This window comes from Aspergillus brasiliensis (genome assembly GCF_001889945.1).
Source record: "Aspergillus brasiliensis CBS 101740 unplaced genomic scaffold ASPBRscaffold_8, whole genome shotgun sequence".
Lineage (NCBI taxonomy): Eukaryota > Fungi > Ascomycota > Eurotiomycetes > Eurotiales > Aspergillaceae > Aspergillus > Aspergillus brasiliensis.
This window is the reverse complement of record NW_027137449.1, coordinates 218,950-240,544: the sequence shown is the minus strand read 5'-3', so window position 1 is coordinate 240,544 and position 21,595 is coordinate 218,950. Positions and strand designations below refer to the sequence as shown.

The window sequence follows — 21,595 nt, the reverse complement described above, 5'->3', positions numbered from 1 at the left end:
TATCGATAGTGTATGTGATTGAGTGATTGGGGACTTTGCAGCTGCTAGTCAGTTGTAATTAAATTCACTATCTTCTTCTCTGCTTCTTCATCATGGTATCGAGCTCTATCTAAATCTATTCAAATAACATCCACTTTGTCTGGGAAACAAATATGTGAAACTCAGAGTCGAGTATGGAAACTTGCATTACTCAGCCTGTATACACAGAAAGTAGAGGTATCCACAAGCAAGGAAGCTTTGTGGGGAGTACCTGAAACCTACTGACCCCGGCGTCTTCGGGTTCGGGGGGTTTTCGCTGGCCGCTCGCCGGTCGGGTAGTTTGGGGAATTTCCCGGAGGTGTGTAACGGGTTTATTTGCCGATGGTGATGTGGATATTGTGCCGGAATAATCTACGACAGAGCCATGACAGGCAGTAAATTTGGAAATAGTGAAATGTAAGTAGGTAGAATTGATATTGTCTATCGTGATGATGCTTAATGATAGCTTTATAGACATGGACACTGCATGTTGGATCTTTAGTCCTGGTATGTACATGATGCTCGCTTCAATTAATACTCAAGCGTTTGCTTGATAGCATCGTATATCCCTGGATATCGTTAGTATGTGTGAACTCTTGGAATGTCAAGATAGATATACGTACTCGCAACATCTGGAATCACAAACTTCTCATACATCAGTCCCGTATGCGTACTCCATCCTGCGACTCTCTTGACTGGCGCCTCAAGGCGCAGGAACGCTCCGTCCTGGATGGTAGCAGCGACTTCGGCGCCGACTCCATAGTTGATCATGCTCTCATGAACGACTATTGCCCGTCCGGTCTTCTTCACTCTATCCAACACCGTGGGTCTATCCCACGGGTAGATCGTGCGCAGATCAATCAGCTCGATGCTCGCCCCGAATGCCCTCTCGGCTGCTTCGATGGCCTGGGAGCAAAGGTATAGTGGCTGTCCGTACGAGACTATCGTCAAATCGTTCCCTGGCTTCACCACCTCCGCTGTGTTCAAAGGGATAGTGTAGTACTCGCTCGGGACGTGTTCGACCGCGGCGCGATAGAGGATTTTCGGTTCCATAAAGATGACGGGATTCTTCGATTCGAAGATGGAGGACAATAGTAGCCCCTTGGCCTGGGACGGCGAACGGGGCATAACGACTTGTACGCCTGGTACGTGTGCGAAGAGTGCTTCAGGTGACTGGGAGTGGTATCTAGATCGTAGTCCACAACGTTAGCCATCCATCCGCTTTTCCCTATACTCAACGAACAAACAGCCGTCAGGTATATGGTATGCCACCTACAAAGCACCATGTCCGACCGCACCACACGGCATCCGCACCACCATCCCCCCAATATCTACTCCCGTTCCTCCCTCCCGGAACCGGAACTTCGCCGCCTCGTTCACGATCTGGTCAAACGCCGGGAACACATAATCCGCGAACTGGATCTCTGCGACAGGCTTCATTCCCTGGGCTGCTGCGCCGATGGCAAAGCCCACGATTCCTTGTTCCGTTAAGGGTGTGTTGAAGACGCGTTCAGAGCCAAATTCGGTCTGTAAATCCATCGAGCAGCGGAAGACGCCGCCAAAGGCGACGTCTTCGCCGAAGAGCATCACCTTGTTGGATTTGGAGAGGGCGGTGCGTAATGCGGAGTTGATGGCCTGGTAGAAGTTGATGGATTTGGAGGTTAGATCGCTGGGGAGGTCTGGGTGATTTGACAGGCTGGAGGCCGTATGGTGGAGGAGCGGTGTCGATCTGTAGTCGATGGGGAGGTTCAGACGTGATGAAGGGGATGGTGCGGAGGTGGAGTAGCCCCGGTAGGAGGGTCGGGGTAATGTTATTTTGGGGAGACGGAGTGAAGGCATCGTGAAGGACTCGGATGTGATCTTGAGCTTCAGATAGAAGAGTGAGAACGCCTGGAGAACGAGCGAGGTACGGGGGAAGACCTCCCCCCCCTTGGTTTATCAATGAAGGCATCTTGCTTCATGCGGGGAATGCGCCCCGATCCCCGTGGATAACCGGGGTTGGCGGCCTTGGTGCCTTAGTACGTTGATGCCGGGGAGGCTGAGTCAGCTTGTCCCGGTTCAGGAATAGCATGGTTGCCTGTTTGGGACAGCCAGTGAATCTATACTCTTGTTCTGCAGTACAAACAACATGCGCGCCTCATTTCACCTCGATGTATTATCATCTTTGATATGGCACCCTATATCATATTTGCAATAATTTTTCATCCAAATGATGCTCTCCCGACACCAGCAGGTGCCCTGACACCTTTTGAACGGCTGACACTGATGACGATCCTCTGCTGTGAGTATCTGTCTCCCGCCCTACATCGTTCAGCATGTGGGTATTTCCGCAAAAAGCTAGTAATGCATCTAATGACATTTAGATGAGGGTATCATATGTACAGGTTAAGATAGAGATATATACAAACGGAGCGGCCTGCCACATCCGATCCGCAACGAGGTCTTCATACAGATCCATCGCTGTCGCTGAAAGCAACCAATTGGTACTCGCTGGACCGTGAGCGACACCGGCGGAAATAACGACCCCAGCCGCAGCACGAATACAGACCGACAAACATGCCAACTCCACTGATGACAAACGCAATGACAATGATCCAGTACTGAGGGTTCATGACCTGCTCGAAACTAGTGCCCTGCTCTCGCTGGAGCAGCTCCGTGGCGCCCAGGACATTCCCTTCTGAATCCAACGCGGCCAGCCGGAACAAGGGAAGCTCGAGACCCTCGGGAATCTCGATCTCAGTCTCGAAGCCGTCTTTCTGGAATTGGGACACAACACGGAAGGCATTGTCATTCAAGTCATCAGAGTCCCAGACTTCCAATCGCCACGCAACAACCTCCGTCGCGCCATTCCAACTCACGTACACGTGATTTCCGAGCACTTCGGCATCGGGGACGGTCTGCGGCTGGCCAACCCAGGTGCCCTTGAAGGCACGGTAAGATACGACTCTGCCGAACCCGAAGAAGGCAGAGGCACCGAAATGCGTGTTGCATAGCAACTGCCCGTCGGCACTAAACTCGCTAAATGCAGCGCTATGCCCCCACTCGACTAGAACTCGGCCACTATCGTCCAGAACTTGAAGATTTCCCTGCGATAGCGACCGCATCTTCTGAGGGTGGAAGTACTCAGCGCGCAATGACGCTTGGCGAGCAGTAACGTCAAGCTCGATGACCACCCCACGACTTTCATTATCTGGGTCATTGTTCGAATGCGATGCATTGTCGAAAAGAGTCAAAGTACTGTTGGCGTGCCATCGTGCATCATGCTGCCAGGCGAAGTTGGTGGCCTGCCCTTCTGAAAGATCACGAAACTCATTGAGCTTGCCGCCCAGGGTCCATAATACCTCACCAGTATCCTTGTCTATGCAGCTCACGCTATGGGTATGGCGTGCCGAGACAATGTAGTTTCCATTGTCATCCTTGTCCACGCTGTTGATGTGGTAAAAGTCAAACGCATACCCGCGCACTCTTCCCGACTTTCCCAAGGCCTCGTATGTGCTGTTAATGGGATAATGCTTTGATGCGCGCCATTCGAAGATCAGCTCGCCTGTAGCGATATCGATTTCCTGGAAGACGCCGTCATATATCCAGCCCAACTCGGGGCCTCCAACTGGAGTCAGGTCGGCCGGTACGGGATCGTATATCGTAACGAGAGCCGTTCCTTCGGGAGTGATGTGGAATTCGTGAAGATCGCCACCATAATTTCCTACCGGGGAAATCACATATCGCTGAGTGTATGTCGAATCCAGCTGGTCCAGATCAGCATCCTGCACCATGCGACCGGTTATGTACCACCTACCATATACCATGCTCCATAGCCCCTCCCTTCGGTTTCACCACCTTCCCAGTATGTCAGATAGTCTGTGTCCTGATACCGCTGGACCTTGAAGTCCTGCGTCACGTCCCAATTGTATTTCATCCACACCAGTTCCCCCTTGGAATCAAGGATCATAGGCCCCGGCTGGGCGACCGAGTCACCCCTTGGAGCTAGGAAGGTATATCGCGAGTCGCAGCCCGACTCCCATTCCGAGATTTGTACCGCGGGAGATTCATACTCGAAGGAAACATAGCTTTTCGACGGACCAAAACCGTACAGGCCCAGGTCATACCAACTCAGATCGGCGCGAAGGCTCAGTCGATTCAGCTGGGGAACGGCGAAGGTGTAGAAGAGGTAGGAGAGACTGATTATGGCGCCAATCGTAACGACATGGAGGCCTGAGAGCCTTGAACGCAGGCGATTGGCGTGAGAGAGGGCGGGAGTCCACGAGGACATTGGATCATCGCGGACGGACAGAGCGACGAGAGCTGTTCAAGGGAGGAAAGGAGACAAGGTTTCGGATCTGGGGTAAGGCGGAAGAAAAGGAACTATCTGGGAAGATAGTCTTCTCGGGAGCGACGGCAAGGCGCAGAGTCGACGCTCATCATATCGAATTTTGCCTCCAGGCAGGCGGAATATCGGCGAGAATAAGAATGTCGCATTCGGTCGGGTAAGTCGTTCAGGAGAGGGTGGCTCCAACAGCTTCAACACCCGAAACGGATGCCAAAGCGCCCCATCCACGCGGCGTCGAAGCGATCCCATCGAAGCCGATATCCATTCTCGGCGGAGACCAACGACGACGCGAGTGACTCCTAGTTGGTCGTGATTGGCTTCTATGAGCATTCTCCAGCTCCGCCAAGCAAGCCACCGTGGATCGGGCCTGAAGCTGGATCCACCCTCGAGGTTATCGAACTTCTCCTGTCTGTGGATTCTTCGCCTTTGCACCATTGGGTCTTTGGGAATTGGGACGGTCGCTGGCAATAATTTTTTCCCCCACTGAGTGGCGGCACCAGCCCCAGCGCTGCGCGAGATACCTCAATCTGTTTTGTCCTTGGCAGAACAGCGCCAAATCATTCTATCCCCAAAATTTAATTGGCCACGGTGTCGGCATTCTGTACGGAGGTTGCCCGCGTGAAGCCAAGACAACGCTTCGGCTGCGAGAACTGGGAAGAGCAGGGAAAGTTTAAAAAAGTGTCTTTATCCGGGGCAATTATCTGATCTGTGGCGGATGATATCCTGGGAGTGGCCTGCGTGTGTTGTGACGACTGTTGACTGGCGACTAACGAGCGATAAGTGCTGCCGCTGACAGCCACTCGGACCCGCCCGCGTCGTCATCTACCGCACTATCCTGGAAGTTTACACTGTTCCTTGGCGGATGGTCAGCAAGTCGGCCGGGTCGATAACGGATCACCCACCGCGCGATCACAGAATGCATACAATAGTACATGCGTGATACTCGATGCTCGGCTCTATTTTGAGACGCGCACTGCGCCCTCATGTGAAACAGGAGAGTTGCCGGAAGCCTGGAAGATCGCTGGCAAACTATTGATTGAGGCCACTCCTTGTGCTGTGTGTGAAACTGACTCGGCCTATCCGCTAGTCTACAGTGGTTAATGATTGGCCTCCGAGACTGACAGTGGGGCCACACGCGTGATGAGGTCTCGGCATTACGGCTTCCCCTTTAGTCACAAAGGGTCAGCACTTTATTGCCAATGAAAGCAGAGGATCCAAATTGATGATGGTGAAAGTCGGGTGCCGTTCGTTGTGGGCGGATCCTTCTGGAAGGACGTCCAATCCTGGTGGAAGCGGAGTGAACTAACAGTCGGACAACGGAGCAGAATATGATGTTTGTGGCTGTCTCCAAGAGTCCGGAGAAATAGTTCCTTGGCTTGAAAGCTGTAAAGCGAGACAAGCGCAATCTGATCCTTCGTTATCACGGCCCAACTTAGCAGCAGGTACACTGACGAATGATGATTACCGAGTGCTCTACACCAAGACACCGTTCACAAGCTAACGCGAACAGACATGGGGTACATGCGGGGACATAGCACCAACAGTCAATTCCGAAGCGGAATTGACGCCATACCGACACCTGACCAAGTATCTACCTAGGTTCAACAGTGCTCTAACCGACAACAGGGGCTCGTTAGGCAGAAGAGATATTGATCCGGTATACCTGGAATCAAGCACAACTAGCATAACTGCTTGCCGGGCTAAGATGACGCCATCGCACGAAGTCAACACAGCATTTCGTGTGCAATGCGCCGTTATATGGCTAGTAAGTATTCGTAGCAATCGCGTCCTTCTACAAAGTACGGAGTAGGATGTTTTTGAACTGCAACGTCAGACCTGACTGGATCTAATGTCAATTCGGTAATCTGCCCCGAACCCGAGATCCCGAGGGTTGGTACGGCCGGTGGCATGCGTGCTGCCTTCTGGTCCTGATCTGGCCGTTGTTTGCGATCTGTCTGGGATCCTAACCTAATCTTTCTAGGCCGCTGAGATTCTCTGACCACTTTACAGTGACTGGGGGATCTGTTTGTCCGTTTTCGGCCGGGTTTGCCGCTTATGTTCCCAGAACAGGCCGAAGCCTCGGGGGCTAGAACTGCGCGCCTGAGCGATCCGGGATGATCCGACGTTGATTTCCAATACTACAGATTATTGAAAGCTATACCATAGCAGAGGTGTTCTTAAACTGCTATCACATAGTCTCCCAGATGCTTCACTATCTAGGACCTAAATAGTTAAGCAGGTTTCTAAATATGAGCCAGCTTTCTGGGCCATATCGATGCACATTTGACCTATATCTGCTAGGACTGGCTACCAAGCGGCACTGCCAAGCTTCTCAATAATAACATAACTACCGGTTATTACCCGAGACCAAGAACCTCCCGAATCCTCAATAGCTCTTTAATTCTCCTAACTAGTCCCGATTATCATGAGTTGACGAGACTCGTGGACTAGAATGCTCACCTAGCTGTGGCACAGCGTCTGCCAAGCCCAGAATTATCCTATGTTATGCAGCTCCCAGCAGTATGCAGCGTGCTCCTGTTCCTGTTTGGGACCAACCCACGCAATGGAGTTTAGCGTCTAGGCACCGAGTCAGGCAGTGGAGACTTTACTGGACTAGGGAACCGTACCCGGATAGGGTCTTGGTAGTTACGGATTACGTGCTATCTTTGGCCACCGTGTCTTATCTGGTGACCTTGTAAGCAGGATGCATGATGAAGATTCTTGCCAAGTTTCAATGCAGTTGTAGGAGTATATTGTGCCTGTTAACTGCAGGTCTTATGGACCGAGGTTATCCCGGATAAATGAAATTGTGGGGTGCATATGCAACTGCTGGTTAGTACGGAGTAGACCAACCAACAAGGGGTAGTAGATAGTAGTCTACTCGGTACTTAGTGTCTATATATTAGATAGGGATGTGCATTATATGTACTCCGTACAAAGTAACCAATATCTACGATATATCTCGTACCCGTTTTTCTTTCCTTCTTTGACCCGGGTGGATCTCTCATTTTATTCTATTTGTGGATTGGCCCCCGCTGGTTATTAGCGCTATCAGTGCCTATCTCTCTTGGCAATAGAAGGTAGTTGAGATTTATTGCCCTAATTGAGCACATGTACTTCGATGAGCAGAGTTGAGTATACTCACCTTGTGGATCTTTGTTCATGTATATTTCTTCACTTCATACCCGTGCAAGCATTCCTATTTTTAGCGGTTGTATTGTGAACACAGTTGCTGTCCCTAGATTTAGCTCAGTCTCTTAGGCTTAGCTCTTGAGTTACCAACACCCGAAATGGTGCTGCCGAGTCTTCCCTCTGAAAAATTGTACAAGTGTGTGAGCTCGCCCATAGGTGAAAGCATCATCAAAATAGCTCATTTCCTTCCGAAGTTCACATCTTGTAGCAGTATGTCGCTTTCGCAATCACATAATACTTCAACGAAAGTTCTTCCTCGTCTGCTTGTAGGCTGTCATTAAATGCGGAGCAATCCAGCCTTTCCTTCTACAAATCTCAAGGTTACCATAATTGGAAATAACGAGATTCATTAGCATTTCGATGGCATCACAGGACCGGACACCATGACTGCGATTTTCTGACTCAGTACTAGTAATTGTTGAACTTTCACTGCCACTGATATCTAGACGCCGTCTTTACGCACCACCAAGCCTTAAATGACCGTCAAACCCTTGCGGGACTTACCCCAACACGATAGAAAAGGAATTTCAACCTCGCCAAGTAACTGTTCTCTGTGACGACACGGTTATGTTTTGAAAAGAAAAAAAAAAAAAGCTCTGTTTCGTTTCTCAACTGCAACCTTATAGAAGTTGCTTTACTACCGAGCTAATTTGGAGTTCTGTTAGCAGCACCTTCGCAGATTAAGACATAATGTATTGTCATATCTATCATGTTGCGTATGCCGGCCTAGCCACAGCATAAGCATGCAATATTGGTGGAGGAGACCATTAATTCGGTGGACTGCTTATTCTAAGTACTTACTGCGTTGTCCCCGAGCAACCATCTTCCTATTCGCCCTTCGCTATCCCATTAAAGGTCTCGTTGTCTGCAAGGGTCTTTCCATCAACGGCCTCAACCACCTTCCTAGAATCATCGAAATCAACGTGATAGCAAGATTCCTCGTCGAAAAGGCCGAGTACTGTTAATGAGTCCTGGGCGCCCGTGTTGTATATTACTGAGGATGGGAGTAGTTTTATGAGAATAGGTAGAAGTGGTTGATGGAATGTGCCACTTTCTTCGAATATCGAACAGAATAGAAATATAATTGCATTGCTCTGGTTACTGATTATGAAGAATAATAGATTTTCACGTATATTTCTGTTTATGTATCGGCAGCCATCATTTCAATATTAGATTGAAAATAAATAGGGGTAGTGAATATCTTTACATATATCGAATAGTATTACTTTTCAATGGCATCAGCCTGTTTTATGCGCTATATTAGATAGAGCATAGACAGATATCCGGATAGTTGACCGAACAGCATAGTCTCCTAGAATAAATAGTGATCACACAGAGCTACATACACTATATCGATATCGAGTGAAGCCATCCTAAGAGACCACCAAATTGAATCACTCAATGATACTTCAGAGCCGATCTTGCCAACCTATCCGCGTCTTGATTGAGTGTTCGCGGAACATGCCAGAACCGGACAGTAACCATATTATTCTCGAGAGATTCGATCAACGATTCAATATTCAAAAACTGGTCCCGATTGATAACCTGCAAGCCCTGTGCATTAAGCCAACCATTGGCTTTCCATTTGAAGATCAATTCAGTCACTGAGCTCACCAAAAACTCCGAGTCGGTCTTGATCACCACTTCGCGAAGCCTTTCATTCGTCCCCTCCTCCACCATTCCTGCTAATTCCCCCCAATAATTCTGGAAGGTGCACGCGTTCAGCAAAGCTTTCTCACAGGCTGCAAGCACGGCAACCTGGGGTAGCTGCTTAAGTTCCGGGGACACCAGGGCGCTCGCATTCCAGTCATGGTTGGGGCCGTGATAGACGCCAATGGACGCCTGGGCTCCGCGTCTGCCATACTTGCGGCGCGCACCGTCTATGGCAATCACGATGGAAGACTTGCAATACCCGGGACAAGTAGTACTGGGACATCCTCGTTTCGAGGCTGGACATGCGGTATAGACCACGTCGCCACTTGGTACTTCAATGTCGCTCAACTTGAACTCCTTTGGGTATATTTCCGGGTGGAATTGCCGGCTTAGGGTGGCGTTGGCCTGTGATGAGGCTGGCAGAGAACAAGTAGAGGGCACCCCTGTCTCGACAGGGGGTATACCACTGGGGGTGCTCTCGGGGGTACTCTGTTTGGTCGGTCAGTGACTCTGCCAGCAGATTGCATATGAAGGGTCTGCTTTGAGAGGTGCTAGCTAACCCTGACTCGTTAATATGAGAGGCTGGTGCTTACCTGGTAAGCCATGAGCTCTTCTTTCTTCTGCATTTTGATAGAAGAGCTATATAGTATGGCTTCTATGAAGATGAGAAGTGAGAGGAGATATTTTCAGTAATGGAGAAAATTGCTCCTGATCTGTGGGGCAAAGTCGTGAGCACGTTAAGAGAAGTTGTCGATTATTCAACCCTCAGATTCACCTGGATATATTGTCAGTAGACGACAAGTTCATATAGTTGGCGATACTTAGTAGCTAGATTCGATGAGCAGTATCTAGTCACCTTTATAAGGGTCGTCCCACCTTCTATTACTGGCAGTATATGTGAGAGGCTTCAGATGATGTATAGGTAGTATCCAGAGCCAGCTTCGAGGCATCGGGATTCTCCAGGCACTCAATCACCTCATTCTTCTAGTATGAGTTAATTATCCCGATAAAGAAACTTGTCCATTATCGAGTGTCGGGTTAGGAAGGAAGGTCAAAAGCTGCCTCGATCGGAAACTGCATGATGGAATATGATTTCCTGTAGCAAATGCACCATATACGATGGAGTCCACTAGAGTCTCGTGGGAGACTAAGGTTCTGGAGCATATTCCTTTGAGGAATATTCCGTATAATGTTAACATGCCACCGCGGTGATTCAGGTGCAACTGATGAGATTGAATAGGGAGATTTACGATCAATGTCCTGTATTTGTACAGAGAGGTCAATGACATATGATGCGAAGTGAGACGGACATATCGCTATACTGCTGGTATAGTCGGGACCAGGGAGGGTGCGTCATAGTCAAGAATTTGAAACCATACGGCAGAATATTGAACGAAGGGCAAGTCCCTTTGGTGTTTGACCTACTGAGAGACGAATCTTCTATTTGCCATAGATACCATTAATGCGATATAGAATGTAGGTTTTGCTCTCCAGAACGTGCCTCATCACTACTCAACCCTTAGCTTTGGGTGCCTGGGACATGATAGTCATCAGCATTCTGCAACATACCCCAGGTTGTTATGAGGCGGAATCAGTTATGCCCGCCATGGCTCATGGACCCTTTTCGGAGTCGGCTTGATGTACTCTTCTCCAAAGCCTCGCACATCTTCCTCACCCTGTATCTGCGTGACCACTTGAATTACAGAACCGATAGTGCCTGCAATCCAGGTATGGTGCCGATTCGGATGCTCTACGATACAATAGATGTTGCCCTCCGGCTGCTTGACGACCTGGTAAAACCGTGTGAACTGCTCTGGGAGGAACATGGCATCGCCAGTAGCATATTCCTGACTCCAACAAACATCGAAAGCATCGACATACTGATCATAGACATCCACATTGTCGTAAAACCGCTGGAGGTCATGAAGAGCGAGGCTGATTCGTTGATCACGGGGAATGGACTGCATGCGATACGCATCATTCATCCAGCAGTAAAGGAAAAGAACACCCGCTGAGGGACTTTCAAACTCGTTAGATGATAGATAATCCATCGAAATTAGAAATTAGTCGCGCTTTGGCCACGAAAACAAGGCGAAGGGTTCTTTTTGTAAAGTCAGATACGGAACTGTATCCCTAATTTGTACAGTAGTTCGCAATGTATACTCAGGATGACTTGGCCTTCCATGAAGTGCCGCCGGGGAAATGGTGAGAATCACTCTATCAAGCTACCATGTGGCCCTGTAGTATGTAAGGTGACTGCGACATCTTGGCGCTCAGTGATTTGGTATACCCTTGCATTAGCGTGGATATTCTCAAGATCGATGAGCTGGACTACGCTCTCAACAAGATGCGACGTACCTCCTTTGATAGTTGCCCAGTTCTGTCAATCCTTTCGTAAGAACGCCAGCCACGAGCTGACCACCCCCTCTCAAACGGTCCCTTGCGGGCTTAGCCTGGTATCTGGGAGGCAAGGATATTCTAAGCCGGGAGGAAGTTCCGGATTGCAGATCTTAAACTTGACAGATGTAGGTCACATCATGACTTTGCGCTTGGAGGTAAGGGATGGGCTCTATTTTATCGTCCTGCCTCCAGTAGACGTTGAATATAGGATGAAGTGATAGACAAGGGCGTGCAATATTGGTCGAGGGATCCTCATGGATCTGCTTCAGAGTACACGTTCACGTCAAGCCAGTAGATAATTGTTCTTTCCCAGATATGGTTTTCAGCCTCGAAGATCGTGATCCGATGGCTGTGGCGTTGGAGAGGCCACATACAAGCTGGCGAGATCGGAGCCAACAACGCCAATATTCATTATGACAATCGAGCTGTACGTAAGGACTAGGGAAGGAGGACAAGTGAAACATAATGACGAACTGACTATGTCAGGGACAAAGCCATATGGTTCGATGAAGCCGGAAATATAAAGAGTAGCCATTTAATGTGTACTGCCTTTCCCCTTATCTCTCTTTGTCTTTGTTTCTCTTCGATGCATGAGTGCCAGCTAGGTAGATCAGTTCGACTGTCATTGTTCCCCCCCTCAACGGGCATTCTGTAACTAGATAAGCTTCCCGGTTGTTAGATGGGCCACGTCAGCCTGAACCAGGGTACCTGACGGGGATGGCACCTTGATTGGAGGCTTATGCCCCAGTTAGCGCCCTATGCTTAACCCTGTAAGGTTACATCGGCGATGGTGTTATCGCACTTAGTCTCAGGGCTAACAACACGATCTAGTTGGAGCCACACCGGTTCCCGCTTGCGGGTACTTGAATTAGTAATGTACAATGTACCTTAAAAGCCGCCATAGCCTTGACAGCCTAAGTAATTGTCCATGAATCCAGTCGATTCTTTCAGCGTTTAGCAGCATAATTGCATGTAACACAAGCTTCTCAGCCTCGAGTGAACCAAATGAGTTATCCCAAGGCGGCCGAGGCAAATGGTCTGTGCCCTCGTGATCCTCCCCCAGACAGCTCTTCGATTGTCCTCGATGAAAGGGAAGATCCCAAGAGGTGGCCGAAGAGCAGAAAATGTAAGCGAAAGCTATTGTTATCTTCCTCGAGATCCCTTTATAAAGTAGGATACGGGTTAACCGGCGTTCATGACTACCTCATAGGGCTCTATACGGTAATTGTGGCGTTGATGACTGGAGCCATTGCCTTTTGTTCGAGTATCTATACCGCAGGAACCAGCGAGATTACTGCCACCTTTGGATGCTCGCAGACTGTGGCTACTCTTGGAGTCACCACCTTCCTGCTAGGATTCGGGTCAGGGCCTCTCATCTTTGCACCCCTGTCGGAAGTATAGTCAGTCTACGTTGAGAACCCTCCCATCTTCACCTGCTTGCTTACGCACCAAGGAATCGATCTAGCGGTCGCAACCTCATCTTCCGGCTGACATTGGGCTTGTTTGTCCTCTTCCAAATCGGTTGTGCGTTAGCCCCAAACATAGCAGCGCTGATCATCTTTCGATTCTTGGCCGGCTTCTTCGGTTCTCCCACCGTCACCAACTCGGGCGGGTCGATCACGGACCTTTGGCCGCAAAGTGAACGATCGGTACCGTTGGCTCTCTTCTCCGCTGGTAGCTTCCTGGGCCCTGTCTTCGCACCGGTAGTTGGCGGGTTTGTCACAGAATACCTTTCGTGGCGATGGAACTTCTGGCTCGTACTCATTGTGAGCGGAGTAATCTATGCAGCATGTGTGCTCTTCTTGCCAGAGACATACGCCACCAAGCTGTTGCGGGATAAGGCCCGCCGTCAGGGAGTCGTCCAGACCGGTCCATCCCTCCAGCAGCAGCTCCGGACCTGCCTCATTCGCCCCTGGCTAATGCTATTCGCGGAGCCAATCTTATTCCTCCTCTCGCTCTACATGGCCTTCATCTACGGCATCCTCTACCTCGATTTCTCGGCGTATCCCATCGTATATAAACAGTCGCGCGGCTGGTCGTCTGGTATCTCGGGTCTATCCTTTCTCGGAATGGGCACAGGCATGGCCATTGCCACGATTTCCTCTCCCTACGTGAACAGGATCCATGGGAAATACGTATCCAAACTTGGCCCTGTCCCTGAAGCCCGACTACCCCATCTGGTGATCTTGTCTTGGCTGATTCCTGTCAGTCTGTTCTGGTTCGGCTGGACCGCTCTGCCCCCGAAACATTGGATTATTGGCATCATCTCGGGGGTGCCCTTTGGATTCAGCCTTATATTGCTCTTTCTCAGCATTACATCTTACCTCACAGACTGCTATGGCCCGTATGGCGCGAGTGCTCTTGCAGCCAATGCAGTCTTTCGTTCCATCTTCGGCGCGGTCTTTCCTCTCTTTGGAACGAATCTGTACGACGGACTTGGCGTGCCATGGGGCTCTAGTCTGTTAGGGTTTTTTGCACTGGCCTTTGCTCCCCTCCCATGGGTGTTTTATCGTTTTGGGCCCCGGATCCGGCTGAAGAGCAAGTATCATCAAATGATGATGGTGGATGGAGCGTAGGAATTAAGGCTAGATGTACCATCGTCATAAACCATCAGCTAGTTATGGACTGCTAATTTTGGATTATATCCGTTGTATAAAGACAAAGCAATATATTAAGGATTTAACATATACTGTGATATATTTACGAGGATAGATATCTATATACTATACCAAGTTCGATTCTTTGAGATTGAGTTTAGATAGATCTTGGATATTTCTCCGATCAACTTCTGAAGATTCTACAAGTACGCATTTAGTCTAGACCATCTCCATCTCAATATAAGATTCAACTAAGGTGGCCTAAATCTTGGCGCTCCACCCAAACCCTCTCCGGGATGGCCATCCCAAGTGGAGACTAGGCGTCCATGTTTCGAGAAAATCTCGGCGAATCTGCAATTCCACTCTCAACCCATCGTACATTGGTAGGCAGAATTTGACACGGACAATCTCTTTGCATTGATCGCCAGGGACCATGTATGGCCCCCACCTTTGAATCTGCGAACACGTTCGCATCGACTCCTCTTTCCCTGAACCGCATCTGACGGATGTTTTCCTCTGGGACCGGAGGCTGGCCGTGAGGTACCAGCATGCCGAGGACAGGATGCAGCGGCTAGACACATGCAGTCCTGAGAGCAGAGAAGCCTGGCTTCCCATGTCGTTGCGGAGACTATATTTGGTTCCCCTCTCGGTTATGCTCTTATTGATGGCCGTAGCCATTGAGGCACTCCGTCAATACTCGCATCATCACGGAGGGCTTGTCATATACAAGCGGGAGGAGGATCTGTCAGCTTCTGCATGGAGAACGTGGAACAACACGCCGACCATCTTTGCCCTATTCGTAATGCTTCTCTGGGAAGTCGTCGCTCAGGATGTCCTCCGTTTAGAGCCCTATTTTCAGCTGGCTCGCGATCGCGGCGCCTCGGCCAGTGTGCTCTTTCTCAGTTATCGCTTTGATAATGGCTTCCTCGCCCCCATTCGCGCCTTTCGGAACCGGCACTGGCTTGTTGTTTGCGTCTCGTCCATGTCTCTTCTGATGCGTGTCCCAGTTCCTTCTCTGCTGTCCGGGCTATTTGTGCTCAGTCCACTGCCTCTTGTGGAGACGAAAGTGGTTGAGACGTGGCCACATTTAGTTGGTCATGATATTCAGGAGAACTGGTTCTCGACCGAAGTTGCACACAGAGATTGGAAGTCGTCATCTGTTAATTCGCTCTGGTTATCTCGCTCGTCGCACTATGCTACTCCGCCAGTGTCTATTTCTTTGGGCGACGGGGACGGATTATCTACTCTGACATTGATGAACCAATCGGTTTACTGGTCAAACATGAGCTGCAGGGATGTGACTGTGACTGGAGCGACGCCCAGCGTTATTCCCAGCCTTTCTTCAGCAACAAACGTGACAGGCAAATATATCTTTCAGTGGAGCCTTCGGAACATTACACTGCCAGAAGCAGGACAGGTCTCCGAATGCACGCTCAACATTGACATAGATTGTCTCATTCCTTCGTCAGGCGGCCGATTTCAGGCGCGGTACTGGGAGCCGACGCAGTCCAACTCAACCTCGCGCATTCGATCAGCCATACATGCGAATAACTGTCCCCTCGCTGGCCTCTACGGCCTGGTCATCGACATGGAGAGCTCAGCGAGTTCACCTCTGCAATCCAATGTAACTGCATTTGCATGCGAAGTGATCAACCAGCAGGCGATCGCCAACGTCTCGCTGACATCAAAATTTACTGTCAGTGGGGTTGATATCATGCCGTCGACGGTCAGAGACCTCACCCAGCAGCAATTCAGCGCAGCCGGGCTACAGCGTCTGGTGGCATCCAGACATAACGTGTTAGAGGATCAGCAGACATCCGGCTCACTCCTCTCGGCGGCAGCGACAAACACTACGATGCAGGCAGAACAATCGCGCGTCGTTGTCTGGGATTCAGACATTCTTGGCCTCCCGCAATACCAAGAAAGAATAGGCAATCTATGGAATAATGCGTTCATAACCGCTGTTGACAGCTTCTTTGATGTTGCGGCAAACGAAACCCGCATTGAGGCGAGGCTTATCATGGCCGCTGTGAGCATTCAGGTAGTATCTCATGCGGCTATTATCGTGGAGACCATCTTGGTCCTTGCTTTGGCATTGCTCCTTGCCTTGAGCTGGATATATCCGCATCGACCCAGCCTCCTGCATGAGGATCCTGGCACGATTGCTGCGCAATGCTCGTACATTGCCCGCCTGATTTCTCCAGAGACTCTTCAGGCCCTTTCCCGCCCAGTATATCATGTCGCAAGGACGCATAACCTTCAACATTGGGCTAGGGAGTTTTGGTGCGGATGGAAGGACGGTCACAGCGGGGGACTCCTCGATGTCTATGGGAAAGATGGGACTCATCTACTCGAGTGTCCCCATGCTGGACCACAAACAGTACGGAGAGGAAGAGCTCAAGATCCCATGCCACATTTCCTGACGATACCGTGGTTCCTAGTCGAATGCATGCTGCTGATAGGCACGGTCGCAGCCTTTGGACTAGCATTCAAATATATGCAGTTCAAAGACCTGAAGACTTTCTCCTCCACCGAAGTGACCATATCAGCTCTGTTCCTTGTTTATGGTCCTACTGTATTCTCTTCCATGATAAACTCTCTCTTCACCTCCATCCATCGCCATCTCAGTGCTGCAGAGCCCTGGATCCGACTGCGGAAAGGACCAGCTCCTCCAGAAGTCCTACTGACTTCGAGCCACAGCCCCTTGACTACCCTCGTGGTCTCTCTGCGGTCTGGAACACGAGTTTCGGGTGCGGTAATGGCATCATCGGTCGTTTGTTTGCTGAACTTGGTGCTTATTGTCGCGAGCGGCGGACTGTTTGAGCCACAGATAGATAAATACTTTGCAAGTATATCGCTGACTGAGTCATACAACTCTTCCTTGTTCTTGACTCATGGACTCGAGCTGGATTTTGAAGGCTACGACTCCACTCTTTATGATGTATCCAGCCATTCGGCTTCTGTACCATGGACAACGGCAGACTTCTCATACCTGCCACTTGAGAACTCTGAGCTTGGAGCCTCCGGTTCTCAGGCGCTTTATACTTCCTCCACACGCGGTATCGGGGTTTCCCTCAATTGTGAAGCGATTCCACATGAAGTCACGGACTATACTTCCCAGAGGGTTAATGTAACTTATACCCCGTTCGCCAGTCCAGCAAATACCTCATGTACTGTCAACTTGCCGCAAGATGTTGATGATCGCAGCCGGGACACACCACAGATTCACTACATATGGCCTGATGATACTGAGCCCCTTTGCCAACAATCAACATTCAGCGTCTTTGTGTCCCGGACCGGAAATGCATCATCACTTTCCAATAGACAGAATTTTACTGCATTACACTGTGAGCCAAGAATCAACATCCAAGACTTCAATATCGATTTCGACACCGATGGCGTTATCCAACGCCACGAAGCCATCCCTGGCAGCTCAATCACCAGCGGACCATTCTTTCACAATGCATCCAAGGCCCTAGGGTATTTCAACCAAGGTCTAGGCCGATACATGGGATACCTGCGCTCCCATGGAACTCTGGCATTCTATCAGTCTTCCTTCCCGGGGCATCTAACGACCGAAATCTACAAGAAGGCAAACAATGGGTCGACAGAACTGGATAACGACTCGTTGATCCATGCAGTCCAGTCCGTCTACCAAACTGCCTTTAGTCATTATCTCTCACTCAGGAGATATCAATATCTGGTTCGACCGTCCCCAAATACAACAGCGGTAGTCAATGGAACGGCCACCTATCCGATGTGGGGATTCATGCCGGCCAAAGGCTCCATGATTACTATCATGTTGTTGATCTCAGTAGATATTCTTCTGCTCTTGTCGATATTTGCACTGTACCATGGACGATATGATGCCCCGCGTATACCTAAGTCCCTTGGGTCTCTGATTCCGTGGGTTGCGTCGAGTAGTTTGTTGAAGGATATTCAGAACACTCGGGCTTCGATTGACAAGCAAAAAGAGGATGTTCCAGGAAACGAGGGACAGAAATACCACTTTCGGTCATCTTTCGACTCAGATGGGAATGTGATATGGGTGTTGGACATGATAAAAGCGCCAACATGAGAGGTGGTAGCTCTGATGATGCCATCATCGCCGACTAATAATGTAATTTTCCATCCTACTCATATAGCACTACATAATGATAATTGTCTATGTAATTATTAATGGACTGTACCACAGAACTAAAGAGTGCAGCTCCTCTGCATTTAGCATATATAACTCACCAACTATATGAACTCACTCCATGATCCCAAGCAGTGAAAACATTCCTACGACTCAAGCAGTCCCACGACACTCAAGTGCCGGAATGCTGAAACCAAACCCCCTTGTCCTTCCATCACGATTCCGATGATTCACCTCCACACAGATACATACATCCAAACTGCCCTCATTACCCATCCCATGCTGCGCTGACGCAGCAATATGTCTCTGACCCGCATTCGCCTCTCCAAAATGCAACGGACGATTCCCGCGCCGGGCAAAGAACTGCCTGTACGATATCTTCTTAATCCCTTCATCTCGACCTTGACTATTCGGAGAGTTCTCCGTAATGATCGTGTAATTCCTCTGGGGCATCGCAACAGTTGTTCCTCCTCCTCCTCCACTCTGCTCCTTTTCATCCTTTTCATTGTAGTCAGAATCGGAGTTATTCTTCGAGTCGGATCTAAACACTTTGAATAAACTTTCCTCCGTCTCGGCGTTCAGATTCCGAATCTTGTCCGCTTGCGCGATCAACCGTGCCATTGCTAGCGGAGGCGGCTGATTGACAATCGCGGACGAGATGATGTTGTTCATGAATCGGAAGTCCTCTTCCATAGGTGGGACATTGCGTTGTTTGTGACTTGAGAAGAATCGTCCAACGGCGGCGAGATGGACGTCGCCACTGAGGATGGTAGCACGCACGGAATGTCTCGCGCATATGCATTGGATTTGCTCGATGATGTGGCGTCGCTCGTCTTGGTGCGCGGCAGATGTGTAGTGGTCGTTGAGGTCGTCGAGGAGCTCGATGGCGCCGTCGAATTTGTTTATGGTGTTTTTCCCTAGGAAGGGTATCACATGGTTAGGATATATACCTTGCTAGGACTTCGTCAGGGAAGATAGAGACGTACCGATGTTGAGTCGGTCGCTTAGGCGTTGGAAGGAACGACCGGCGGACCCGGTGAATGCGTTCTCGACCCATGTGAGGGGCTGGAAATCAGTCAGTCTCGATATTGAATTGTCAGGTGGATACTATATTGAAAGCCACGTACAGGATACGCTAGCGGTATACCAAATAACAGAATCAGATGCTTGATCGGTTGATCGGAGCGTGTCGCCATGTCTAGCTCCATATTGACCCTCGCGAAGAGGCGGTCATACGTCTCGCGGTAGTTGGTTTGCTCACGGGTTCGCTTTCATGATATACAGTCAGAAGGATTTTTCCCTTGGTGAAAGCTAGGTAGCTGAGCAATGCTCACACTCTTATCGTACCTCTGTTCGGGCATCGACGCCGAGGAATGCTATCCTGGCACCCAATTTAGTGAAGATGCTATGCGAAGGCGCATGGATATACGGCTGTGGAGGTAACAAATGAGCACGGTGAGTTCAAGGTATAGAGGGGAATGTGGGTTATGAAACGTACCCCTGGCTTTGGTCCAAGCACATATTGTGGTTCGGCAACGCTGTTGTGTTCCCAGGGAGGCAGATGATGCTGGAAAAGCATGTAGTACTTGTGCGCCACGGCGCCAATCACCTTGAAGACCTGTTTCAGACAATCAGGAGGATGTCGTCTGGGTACCTAGACATTAGATCACTCACTGAGCATTCCATTGTCTTGGTATTATAGGAGCCAAATCCATCAATAATCTATGATACAGTCGAAGTTAGACTAGAATCTATGGTAACGAAAAGTTGAAGGGAATTCGTACGTCGTGGTCATCCCATATGTTCAAACTGGGAATCTGACAGAGCGCTGACGCGAAAGGCTCTGTGCTGTACCTGAAGACAGCAAGGTATTAGTCAGAAGAAGGACGTGTATGGACTTAATTTGTGACACACCTACCATTGAATGTAGTTGTCAAGATACCATGCTTCAATATCTCGATAAAGCTGCGGGGTGCATTGATACTCAAGTCGTTCCTCGGGATCTTTGACTTGCGTCCATTCGAGCAGGGGTCCCCTTGGAAAATCAGTCAAACGAAAGAGAAGATGTTAGGGTTTTCATACTTACGAAGTATAGACACCATCACTGTAGATCTGATCCCCACCTCCAATCCTGATATTCCATGGTTAGTCGAACTAGCGAATCCAACATACAGTGCTTTATACTAAATAGACACACTTACATCACATGAAAAGCTCTCTCACCATGTTGCCTCAGGACGTCCTTCCACAGTGACAGATGATTCCACTCCCCCTTGTCAGCATCGTCACACCAGCCATTACAGGAGTAGAACATGATGCGCATGGATTCATTATACGAAGGTATGACAAATGAGCTTGGCAGGCATCTTGTTCGATGAAGAAAGTTCACACCCTCGATTATGTACTCCCACCTGCTGGCAATTGAGTCCATATTGATGCTTAGATCGAACCTCCAAAAACTTCTGCTTCCATCGTAGTGCAGTAGGTATCCCTGTACACGAGTCCCAGAGGCTGTTTCAGAATAGTTGGTATCACCGACACCCATGAGAACAGATCGATGTAGGAGCAGGGCAGGTCCGAGTGTAGCCAAATCCCCGTCCGAGGAAGTCACTAGTAACACGCTGCCATGCCACTGGTTGTTATCCATATATCGATAGTTCAGCAGAGGCCCGCACACTACTTCCCTGTCGTGTAGACCTTTGCCTGAGCGCGCATATTTCAGCTTCGTCTCAAACTCCGAGAAAGCTGCGGGCTGGGACATATCACTAATCTTTGGCCTCTAGGCGATGTAAGTGGAGGTTAATGTCAGAGGGGTACTGGGTCTGAAGACATTGCCTTACATCGTATCAGCTGGTATTCGTGTACTTGAAGCTTTCGTTGGCCAGGTCAAGATCCTCTGTCTCTTAGCTATCAGCTTGCAGCAAACAAGGGGATAGCTGTCAGAGACTTATACATGAGTTCTGGAACCCTCCTACTCTAGATGCTACCCTGTTGCCCTTTGATACCTCACGGAAACTTGTCTGCCTGAATCATATTTACTCGAGACATGGCGTACATCGTCCCAGATGCGGAATAATTGCTGCTGTATCAGTCTAGCACTCATGGCCTTAGATGCTGCCTAGCCCCACAGGCATTAATTTACACTTTTGTTGATCAATTGGATAGTCTGCAGCTCTTCTGGGACCCCTAGGCCTCCAGATATTAGGCTTTCAGGGCGTTCAACCGAGCCCTCCCCACAAGGGAAAAAAAAAAAAAAAAAAAAAAAAAAAA

At 49.5% G+C, this 21,595-nt stretch overlaps 7 protein-coding genes across 7 annotated transcripts; 2 read left to right on the top strand and 5 right to left on the bottom strand.

Annotated features, from left to right (window-relative positions):
- Positions 1 to 517: 517 nt before the first annotated feature.
- ASPBRDRAFT_44522 (uncharacterized protein) lies at positions 518 to 1,958 on the bottom strand. The gene is made up of 2 exons (XM_067625216.1): positions 1,295 to 1,958; positions 518 to 1,204 (listed from the first exon to the last, which is right to left on the bottom strand). The coding sequence occupies exons 1-2, from the start codon at positions 1,855 to 1,857 to the stop codon at positions 598 to 600; spliced, it is 1,170 nt and encodes a 389-aa protein (XP_067477615.1). The 5' UTR covers positions 1,858 to 1,958; the 3' UTR covers positions 518 to 597.
- A 504-nt stretch (positions 1,959 to 2,462) lies between these two features.
- ASPBRDRAFT_56174 (arylsulfotransferase family protein) lies at positions 2,463 to 4,288 on the bottom strand (the record flags this gene model as incomplete). Its single annotated transcript, XM_067627506.1, has 2 exons — positions 2,463 to 3,764; positions 3,815 to 4,288. The coding sequence occupies 2 exons, from the start codon at positions 4,286 to 4,288 to the stop codon at positions 2,463 to 2,465; spliced, it is 1,776 nt and encodes a 591-aa protein (XP_067477614.1).
- A 4,647-nt stretch (positions 4,289 to 8,935) lies between these two features.
- ASPBRDRAFT_197077 (uncharacterized protein) lies at positions 8,936 to 9,816 on the bottom strand (the record flags this gene model as incomplete). The annotated part of the gene is made up of 2 exons (XM_067621058.1): positions 8,936 to 9,679; positions 9,784 to 9,816. 2 exons carry the CDS (start codon positions 9,814 to 9,816, stop codon positions 8,936 to 8,938), a joined length of 777 nt encoding a protein of 258 aa, XP_067477613.1.
- Positions 9,817 to 10,482: 666 nt separating this feature from the next.
- Positions 10,483 to 11,206, bottom strand: ASPBRDRAFT_44519 (uncharacterized protein). The gene is made up of 2 exons (XM_067625215.1): positions 10,760 to 11,206; positions 10,483 to 10,698 (listed from the first exon to the last, which is right to left on the bottom strand). Exon 1 carries the CDS (start codon positions 11,173 to 11,175, stop codon positions 10,786 to 10,788), a length of 390 nt encoding a protein of 129 aa, XP_067477612.1. The 5' UTR covers positions 11,176 to 11,206; the 3' UTR covers positions 10,483 to 10,698; positions 10,760 to 10,785.
- Positions 11,207 to 12,527: 1,321 nt separating this feature from the next.
- Positions 12,528 to 14,310, top strand: ASPBRDRAFT_44517 (MFS transporter). Its single transcript, XM_067625214.1, has 3 exons — positions 12,528 to 12,716; positions 12,801 to 12,990; positions 13,056 to 14,310. The coding sequence occupies exons 1-3, from the start codon at positions 12,596 to 12,598 to the stop codon at positions 14,164 to 14,166; spliced, it is 1,422 nt and encodes a 473-aa protein (XP_067477611.1). The 5' UTR covers positions 12,528 to 12,595; the 3' UTR covers positions 14,167 to 14,310.
- Positions 14,311 to 15,138: 828 nt separating this feature from the next.
- On the top strand, positions 15,139 to 18,334 carry ASPBRDRAFT_44516 (DUF3433 domain-containing protein). The gene has a single exon (XM_067625213.1). The coding sequence runs from the start codon at positions 15,170 to 15,172 to the stop codon at positions 18,263 to 18,265; it is 3,096 nt and encodes a 1,031-aa protein (XP_067477610.1). The 5' UTR covers positions 15,139 to 15,169; the 3' UTR covers positions 18,266 to 18,334.
- A 144-nt stretch (positions 18,335 to 18,478) lies between these two features.
- On the bottom strand, positions 18,479 to 21,086 carry ASPBRDRAFT_128278 (uncharacterized protein; the record flags this gene model as incomplete). Its single annotated transcript, XM_067618047.1, has 10 exons — positions 18,479 to 19,242; positions 19,312 to 19,390; positions 19,453 to 19,593; positions 19,673 to 19,756; positions 19,824 to 19,943; positions 20,000 to 20,047; positions 20,110 to 20,179; positions 20,244 to 20,360; positions 20,412 to 20,456; positions 20,527 to 21,086. The coding sequence occupies 10 exons, from the start codon at positions 21,084 to 21,086 to the stop codon at positions 18,479 to 18,481; spliced, it is 2,028 nt and encodes a 675-aa protein (XP_067477609.1).
- Between the last annotated feature and the right edge of the window lie 509 nt (positions 21,087 to 21,595).